This window comes from Oryctolagus cuniculus, chromosome X (assembly GCF_964237555.1).
Source record: "Oryctolagus cuniculus chromosome X, mOryCun1.1, whole genome shotgun sequence".
Classification (NCBI taxonomy): domain Eukaryota; kingdom Metazoa; phylum Chordata; class Mammalia; order Lagomorpha; family Leporidae; genus Oryctolagus; species Oryctolagus cuniculus.
In genome coordinates this window covers 95,990,693-96,000,277 of record NC_091453.1, presented here as the reverse complement: position 1 = coordinate 96,000,277, position 9,585 = coordinate 95,990,693, and the positions used below count along the sequence as shown (strand labels likewise).

General features: G+C 39.2%; 1 protein-coding gene across 3 annotated transcripts in view; it reads left to right on the top strand.

The window, feature by feature from the left end:
• DIAPH2 (diaphanous related formin 2) overlaps positions 1 to 9,585 on the top strand; it is a 938,294-nt gene that overhangs the window by 78,030 nt on the left and 850,679 nt on the right. For all 3 annotated transcript variants that reach the window (XM_051827762.2, XM_051827761.2, XM_051827763.2), the window contains one exon: positions 9,423 to 9,527. In XM_051827762.2, the coding sequence (XP_051683722.1) occupies positions 9,423 to 9,527 (105 nt within the window). The remainder of the gene's footprint in view (positions 1 to 9,422; positions 9,528 to 9,585) is intronic.

Genomic DNA, 9,585 nt, shown 5'->3' with positions numbered 1-9,585 from the left:
TATTTAGACAAGGCCATATTCAAAGTGGAAGTTCTCTCCTCCCTTCAGAGAAAGGTGCTGCCTTCTTTGATGGCCTGTTCTTTCTGCTGGGCCTCACCCACAGAGATCTTTCATTTAGGTCATTTTTTTTTTGCCACGATGTCTCGGCTTTCCATGCCTGTGAAACTCTCATGGGCTTTTTAGCCAGATCTGAATGCCTTAAGGGCTGATTATGAGGCCAGAGTGCTGTTTAGGGCATTTGCCATTCTATGAGTCTGCTGTGTATCCCACTTCCCATGTAGGATCATTCTCTCCATTTTAATTCTATCAATTATTTGCAGACACTGGTCATATTTATGTAATCCCTTTGACAATCCCATTTTTGATCAATTATGAACTTAAACAGATCACTTTAACAAGTAAGAAGGCATTGGTACATACCACCTTGATGAGATTGAATTGGAATCCCCTGGCACCTTTCTAACTCTATCATTAGGCATAAGTCCAAGTGATCATGTGCTGAACTGTACATCTCCTCCCTCTCTTATTCCCACTCTTATGTTTATTTTATTTATTTTTTATTTTTTGACAGGCAGAGTGGACAGTGAGAGAGAGAGAGACAGAGAGAAAGGTCTTCCTTTGCCGTTGGTTCACCCTCCAATGGCCGCTGTGGCCAGCGCGCTGCAGCCGGCGTGCTGCGGCCGGCGCACTGCACTGATCCGATGGCAGGAGCCAGGTACTTATCCTGGTCTCCCGTGGGGTGCAGGGCCCAAGCACTTGGGCCATCCTCCACTGCACTCCCTGGCCACAGCAGAGAGCTGGCCTGGAAGAAGGGCAATTGGGACAGAATCCGGCGCCTTGACCAGGACTAGAACCAGGTGTGCCGGTGCCACAAGGCGGAGGATTAGCCTAGTGAGCCGCAGCGCCGGCCCACCCACTCTTATGTTTAACATGGATCACTTTTCAGTTAAATTTAAACACTTAAGAATAATTGTGTGTTAATTAAAGAGTTCAATTGTGTTAAGTAGAACAAAAGAAAACATTAAAAGGAATAAAATAGTAAGTTGTTCCTCGATAGTCAGGACAAGGGCTGATCAACTCTGTTTCTCATAGTGTCCATTTCACTTCAACAGGTTTCCTTTTAAGTGCTCAGTTAGTTGTCACCAATCAGGGAGAACATATGATATTTGTCCCTTTGGGACTGGCTTATTTCACTCAGCATAATGTTTTCCAGATTCTTCCATTTTGTGGCAAATGACCGAATTTCATTTTTTTTTTACTGCTGTATAATATTCTATAGAGTACATATCCCATAATTTCTTTATCTAGTCTTCTGTTGATGGGCATTTGGGTTGGTTCCAGGTCTTAGCTATTGTGAATTGAGCTGCAATAAACATTACTGTGCAGACATCTTTTTTGTTTGCCAATTTCATTTCCTTTGGGTAAATTCCAAGGAGTTGGATGGCTGGATTGTATGGTAGGGCTATGTTCAGGTTCTGAGGAATCTCCAAACTAACTTCCGTAGTGGCTTTACCAGTTTTCATTCCTACCAACAGTGGATCAGTGTCCCTTTTTCCCCACATCCTTGCCAGCATCTGTTGTTAGTTGATTTCTGTATATAAGCCATTCTAACTGGGGTGAGGTGAAACCTCATTGTGGTTTTGATTTACATTTCCCTGATGGGTAGTGATCCTGAACATTTTTTTCATGTGTCTGTTGACCATTTGGATTTCCTTTTTTGTAAAATGTCTATTGAGATCCTTGGCCCATCTCTTAAGTGGGTTGTTTGTTTTGTTGTGGAGTTTCTTGATCTCTTTGTAGATTCTGGTTATTAATCCTTTATCGGTTGCATAATTTGCAAATATTTTTTCCCATTCTGTTGGTTGCCTCTTCACTTTCCTGACTGTTTCTTTTGAAGTACAGAAACTTCTCAATTTGATGTAATCCTAATTGTTAATTTTAACTTTGCCTGTGCCTCTGTGGTCTTTTCTAAGAAGTCTTTGCTAGTACCTACATCTTTTAGGGTTTCTCTGATGTTCTCTAATAATTTGATGGTGTCGGGTCATAGATTTAGGTCTTTAATCCATGTTGAGTGGATTTTTGTGTAAGATGTAAGGTAGGGGTCTTGCTTCATGTTTCTGCATGTGGAGATCCAGTTTTCCCAGCACTGTTTGTTGAATAGAGAGGTGTGTTTCTTTTTTTTTTTTAAACTTTTATTTAGTAAATATAATTTCCAAAGTACAGTTTATGGATTACCATGGCCCCCCCCCATAACTTCCCTCCCACCCGCACCCCTCCCATCTCCCGCTCCCTCTCCCATTCCATTCACATCATGATTCATTTTCAATTATCTTTATATACAGAAGGTCGATTTAGTATGTATTAAGTAAAGATTTCATCAGTTTGCACCCACACTGAAAGGTGTGTTTCTTTTTTTTTTTTTTTTTTTTGACAGGCAGAGTGGACAGTGAGAGAGAGAGACAGAGAGAAAGCTCTTCCTTTGCCGTTGGTTCACCCTCCAATGGCCGCCGCGGCCGGCGCGCTGCGGCCGGCGCACCGCGCTGATCCGATGGCAGGAGCCAGGAGCCAGGTGCTTTTCCTGGTCTCCCATGGGGTGCAGGGCCCAAGCACTTGGGCCATCCTCCACTGCACTCCCTGGCCACAGCAGAGGGCTGGCCTGGAAGAGGGGCAACCGGGACAGAATCCGGCGCCCCGACCGGGACTAGAACCCGGTGTGCTGGCGCCGCTAGGCAGAGGATTAGCCTAGTGAGCCACGGCGCCGGCCAGAAAGGTGTGTTTCTTTTAAGCAGCAAATAGATGGGTCTTGTTTTTAATCTAGGCAGCCAGTCTGTATCTTTTAATTGGAGAATTTAGGTCATTTGCATTCAAGGTTATTGTTGATAAGTAACAACCTGTTCCTGCCATTTTCCCATAAATATTCCTATTATTTGCTTTGGATTTCCTTTATGCTTTGACTAGGAGATTTTCTTGTTTCATAGTCTTTCATAATGACGACCCTCTTTCTCTGTTTCTATGTATAGCACATCCTTAAGAATCATTTGTAAGGCTGTACAAGTGTTGACATTCCTTCAATTTCTGTTTGTTATGTTAGGTCTTTATTTCACCTTCATTTATAAATGAGGGCTTTGCTGTGTACAATATTCTTGGTTGAAAGTATTTTTCTTTTAGGACTTGGACTATGTCTCTGTATTCTCTCCTATCCTTTAGGACTTCTGACGAGAAATTAGCTGTTAGTGTAATTAGGGATCCTCTGGAGGTAATCTGGCATTTCTGTCGCGCACATTTTTAGAATCTTTTCTTTGTTTTATTGTTGAATGTTTGACTATAATGTGTCATGGTGAAGAGCTTTTCTGATCATGTGTATTAATCGTTCTATGCACTTCCTGTACTTGGATGTCCCTTTCTTTCTCAAAATTGGGGAGATTATTCTGCTGTTATTTCACTGAATAAGTCTTGTAATCCATTCTATTTTTCTACACTGTCAGGAATTCCTAAAACACATATGTTTGGTCACTTGATAGTATCCCATACATCTCAAACACTATTTTCAGTTTTTCTGATTTCTTCTTCTTTTAATGTGACTGAGGTATTTCCAAGAATTTGTCTTCTACATTAGATGCTGTGTTTTCTGCCTCACAAAGTCTATTGTTAAGGATTTGCACTGTATTTTTTATTTGACATGTTGAATTCTTTATTTCTAATATCTCAGTTTCATTTCTGTTCAGTCTCTTTGTAAAATTTTTCATCCATGTCGTGTGTGGATTTCTTTATCTTATTATTTATTTGTCTGTGTTTTTGAGTAATCCTGTGATTATTCTTTTGAGTTCATTTTCAGGTATTTCATCAATGTCTTCATCTTCATGTTCTAATTTTTAAGTTCAGTTGTATTCCTTTTGGGGAGTCATATTGTCTTCCTTGTTCATTTTTCTTATTTTACTGCATTATTTTCAGTCATTTGTGGAAACACTGGTTTTCTCCTCTGATGTCTTTTGTCTATTTTTTAATTTAAAATTTTTAAAGGAATACAAATTTCACAAGTACAACTTTAAGAATATAGTTACTTTTCCCACCATACCCACCCCTGCCATATTCCCACCCCTCCTCCTCTTCCCTCTCCCCTTGCCAGTCCCATTCTCCATTAAGATTCATTCTGGCTTTTATTGTTGAACTATCGGTGACTTTGTGGCTTAGTGGACTGTCTTCTCCTTTAGTTGATATCCAGAGGCATGTCCTGGATGGGGAAAGGGAGCTCTGGTCAGTGCCTGAGGATGGGGCAAGAGTCCAGGGTGACACCAAAGTTGGGCATGGTAGATCTCCTCTAATGTCAGCAGGGTGGAGGGTATGATCAGGTCAGCTAGGGTAATCACACCACACCTCCTCTGTTCCAAAGTGACCAATTTCTGGAGTTAGCTCATAGCGGCTACACACCTCACCTATGCATATGCATGAATCACAAAAAAACACGTGTGCAGTCCTCAGATGTGAGCATGGAACCTTCTGTAATGATCCACCCCAGGCACTCATGGAACTCTGAGCCTCTGAAGCCACACTGTGTTTGTGTCTCTGTGTTTGCCCAGAGACACAGTTACACCCCACACCCTATAGTGCAGTCAGAGAATTCCCACAGTCACAGGTTGAAGGAGATCCACTCTGAGCCCTGCAAGCTTTGCGCTATACCTGGAGAGAGCAGAGGTGTTCCAGAGCCAGCTGCCTGTTGGTGCTCCCCCTTGGCAATTTGAGCACAGGCGCCTGTGATTGAGTGGAGGAATGGAAATGCCTCACCTTCCTAAGTGAGTACCCAGCCCCCTGCCAACCCTGCAGGCCAGACTCAAAGTCAGTGGGGACCACTGATTTATTCCTCTGATAGTCTACTAGTTGCAAGGGCATGTGAGCCAACACAGCCTCTGCTCACATTATTAAGGTGGTGCTTTCTCCTTGCTAGTCGCCAGGTGCCCTTGTGAGATGATAAAGAGAAAAGAAATGTGCTCCCTATCCACGGGGTTAGGTGAGTACGCTGTCCCCAGCTAGCACTCCAGGCTGGACTCAAAGCAGTGTGGTCCACAAGATTCTGTCTCAAACAATATCACAACTGACAAGGGCTACAGCAGTCTCTTCTAACCTCACTGCTCCTGCCTCTGGCTGTGGGACTTACCCGTGATGTCCCTCTTCGCTACTGTGTGTTTGTACTGTCTATGCTGCTCCATGCCACCTCTCTTCTTTCTGTAGAATTTCCACTGTAAACTTCTCTCCAACTCTCTCCTGGGAATGCACTTCTTCCACTTTTCTTCTGTTATCTTCCTGTGATCAAAATTGGCATGTCTCTTCTCTATTCAGCCATCTTGGATTCCCTGACAAAGGTAGTGTTTATAGATTCTACCTTGGTTAGGTAGGACTGACAAGGTGAAGATACATTAAAATGTAGAAAGCACATTCTAATGATGTTGGGGAAAGATGACAAATGACTACTGGAGTCTTCTGGCTGGCCTCGTTCCCTGCAGTCAGATTTTTCTCGTCCTTTAGGACCCAAATCCTGGCAAAGACTGCACTCACCTTTCTTTCTGTCCTTTGTATTTGCAAAACATCCTCCAAATGCCTCTGTTATGATTACTTACTCATACTAGACCATGGATTATTCATTTTTATTTATCCAACAAACATACAGCATTTGTTATGTTTCAAGCATTGTTCTAAGTGCTTCATAAATAATAGCAGTTTTTCAGCATGAATCACAAATTTTCACTGTGCTAGACATCCTAGAATAGTCATGGTGCATAGAATGAGTCTAGTAAATAAGTGATTTTGAATTTGAAAAGTTAAGAAGTAAAATAAAAACATGATTCAGTCCTGCCACTTTAGCACACTATTGGTATTTTGTTGTGTGTATATCACATCCCACTTGCTGAGGAAAAACTTAGCAAAAAATTAACCTGTCCTAAGTTAGGCTGTGTTGCTTGAGAAGATAATGAGTTCCCTGTGAATTGAAATAGATATATAGCAAAGATGATCATCTGAGGACTATATTAAAATTCTATCCAGCCTAATTTCTGTGATTCTACTTTGATTCAATAATGTTGGACCCTTCTGCCTTCTAGTAATACATTATGGAGGCAGAGTTAGTGCTTGAGGTGATTACAAAAGAAGATCTGCATATACATGTGAAATTTATAGATATTGATTATGAATGGATTCTAAGAGTCACTGTGATGGGTGCAATTAGATATTGTGGTATTGTCAGTGAAATTGCTATTCAATAGATGGATGCAGTTTAATTACTTTTCTTGGTTTCGTTTTCCCCTTGAACGTTGTCACATACAAATCTTTGAAATATCTTTAGTCGTGTCATTTGCTCAGTAGTTTACTTGATTTTTAAAAAAATAGTGTTGTCTTTACAACTTGTTTCGTTTCCATGTATGAGAGATTTAATGTGGCATTTGCCTTCCTATTTTATGGCTAATTTCACTTAACTCAATGTCCTCAACTACATCCATTTTTCTACAAATGACAGGATCTCATCTGTTTAATGACTAAATAGTATTCCATTGGACAGATTCAAACACATACACACACACATTCTTTATCCCTTCATCCACTGATAGACCCTTAGGTTGGTTCCTTATCTTGGCTCTTGTGAGTAGAGCTACAATAAGCATTTAAGTGCAAATGTCCTTTGACCATAAGAATTTCATATCTTTTGGATATATACTAAGTAGTGGGATTGCTGTATCATATGGTAGTTCTGTTATCTAGTTTTTCGAGGAACCTCCATACTGTTTCCATAATGGCTGTACTAATTCACATTCTCACTAATTTACATTCTCATGGAGGTTGACAGTATGGTAATGATTACTAAAGAAGTTGAGGAGAGGTTGTTCAGCAGATATAGTTTACAGTTAGATAGGAAGAACAAGTTTTCATGTCTGTTGTACAGCAGGGTAACTAGAGGACACAGAAATGTATTCTGTGTGTCAGAATAACTAGAACTAAGCATATTGAATGTTTTCCCTACAAAGAAATGATAAATGCTTAAGTTGATGGATATGCTAATCACATTGATTTGATCAATACACACTGTATACATGTATTGCAACATCATATTGTCTTCTACAAATATGTGCAGTTATGTGTCAATCGAACATAAAACTTGAATATTTTAAAAATTTCTATAAAGTTTAAAAATGTTATAAAATTCACCTTTTGAGAGTATACAATTTGATGTTTTTTAGTATATTCAGAGTTTTGCAATCATTATAAAATCAAATTTGGAACATTTATTGTACCCCAAAAAGAAATACCACATCCATAAGCTATTATACCCCAATCCTCAGTTCCTCTTTTGCCTGGCCACCTCTAGTCTATTTTCAGCCCTTATAGATTTCCCTGTTCTGAACATTGAATATCAATGGACTCATACAATGTTTATTCTTTTGTGACTTGTTTCTTTCATTTAGCAGAATGTGATTTCAGGATTCATCTATGTTATAACATATTTCTGTATGTTCCATTTTATGGTTGAATACTCTTTCATTGTATGCAAATATCACATTTTGTTTCTCCAGTCATCACTTGATGGATATTTGGGTTAGTTTTTTACTCTTTGCTTTTGATGCACAATTCTTTTATGAACTTTTATGTAGGAGTTTTTGTATGGAGCTATGTTCATTCTTTTGGGTATATAAACTAGGTTGTAGGGTAACTCTATGTTTAACTTCCAGAATTGTTTTCCAAAGTGGCTGCATTATTTTATATTCCCACTGGCAATGTGTGAGGGTTGCAATTTCTTTGGCAACATTGTTCTCTATCTTTTTATGCTAGTCATTCTGGTAGGAGTGAAGTGGTATTTTGGTGTGATTTTGATATGTATTTTTCAAATGAAAAATAATCAGCATCTTTCCATTTGTTTGTTGGCCACTTGTATATCTTTAGAAAAATATCTGTTCAAATTCTTTGCTCATTTTTATGAGCTTATTTATCTTTTTATTGTTGAGGTGTAAGAATTCTTCACATAGCTGGGTACACATCTCTTTTATTTTTCTTATTTTTTATTTTTTTGACAGGCAGAGTTAGACAGTGAGAGAGAGAGAGAGAGACAGAGAGAAAGATCTTCCTTCCATTGGTTCATCCCCCAGATGGCTGCAACAGCCAGAGCTACGCCGATCTGAAGCCAGGAGCCAGGAGCCAGGAGCCTCCTCCTGGTCTCCCATGCGGGTGCAGGGCCCAAGCACTTGGGCCATCCTCCACTGCCTTCTCCGGCCACAGCAGAGAGCTGGACTGGAAGAGGGGCAACCGGGACAGAACCCGGTGCCCTAACTGGGACTAGAACCTGGGGTGCCGGCGCCGCAGGCGGAGGATTAGCCTAGTGAGCCGTGGCACCAGCCTGGATACACGTCTCTTGTAAGACGTAGGATCTGTAGACATTTTCACCCTATGCTGTGGTTGACTTTTCACTTGATATTCCATTTTTAAACACAGGCATTTCCATTTTGGTTTTCTGACCCCCCTCAAGGGTGTCTTCATATGTTGCAAGGGATAACATGAGTTTCAAAATCAAGAAAAAGGATACGTCTAATGAAAGTGTTATTTGTGTACATATCTCAAAGTTTAGATTTCCCAACCAATTAAATACTATTGGATCTCAAAAAATATTCTCTTGTAAGTGAATATTTTTCCTCCAATGAGTGATTTTTGTTGTCCCAATACAGCTAACAGTATTTTTGCTTTTGTTTTTTTTAAAGCAACTTATTATGAATTTTCCTTCAGTGATACATTATAGATAGATATTCCCTGTTAATTTTCAAAGCATGTTTGCTTTCCTTGATAATCAGAATCCAAAGGGAGTATATGAGGAAATAGTAATTTCTGTTTGTGTAGATTTGTTCTTGTTATTAAGGTAAATAAATAGCTTTACTAGGACTGTGTAATGTACAATAGCACTTCAGAACATTTATCAATATAGAATTAAAAGGTGACTTTATTTTGATCAAAAATTGTTGAAATCTATACATATGAAGTCTTCAAAAAGTTAATGGAAAATGTGTGGTATAAAAAAACTGCGTGGATTTCAAGACATTTTGTACCAAAATAGATATCTTTTAATTTTATTTTCCATACCTTTTTGGAAGTACTCTCATATATCTGTGCTATAAACTGCTAATTTATGCTGTGGAATAATTTCAAAATTTTTTGTTTCTGCTCATTAGCTGGCTAGGTAGAGATAGGAACTATGAAAACATGGTAAAATTTACATGAGATTTTGTTATCTAGAGTGAAAAATAGTAGCAATGTACCCAAAGGAAGGATTATTGTTGTTGGTTACAGTGTGACTTAATGTTTTAAGACATACAAATTAATTATATTTATTAATCGCTTTTGAAACTCTTCAGCAGAAATTTATCAATACTCACAGTTAATGTTCTTTCAAACAGGAGGACATGAACCTTAATGAAGAAAAAAAGGCCCCTTTAAGAAACAAGGATTTTACCACCAAGCGTGAGATGGTTGTCCAGTATATTTCTGCTACTGCTAAATCTGTAAGTAGGGAGACTTTCCCATCACCAACAGAATGAACTTCTCATTATTTGCTTAAAA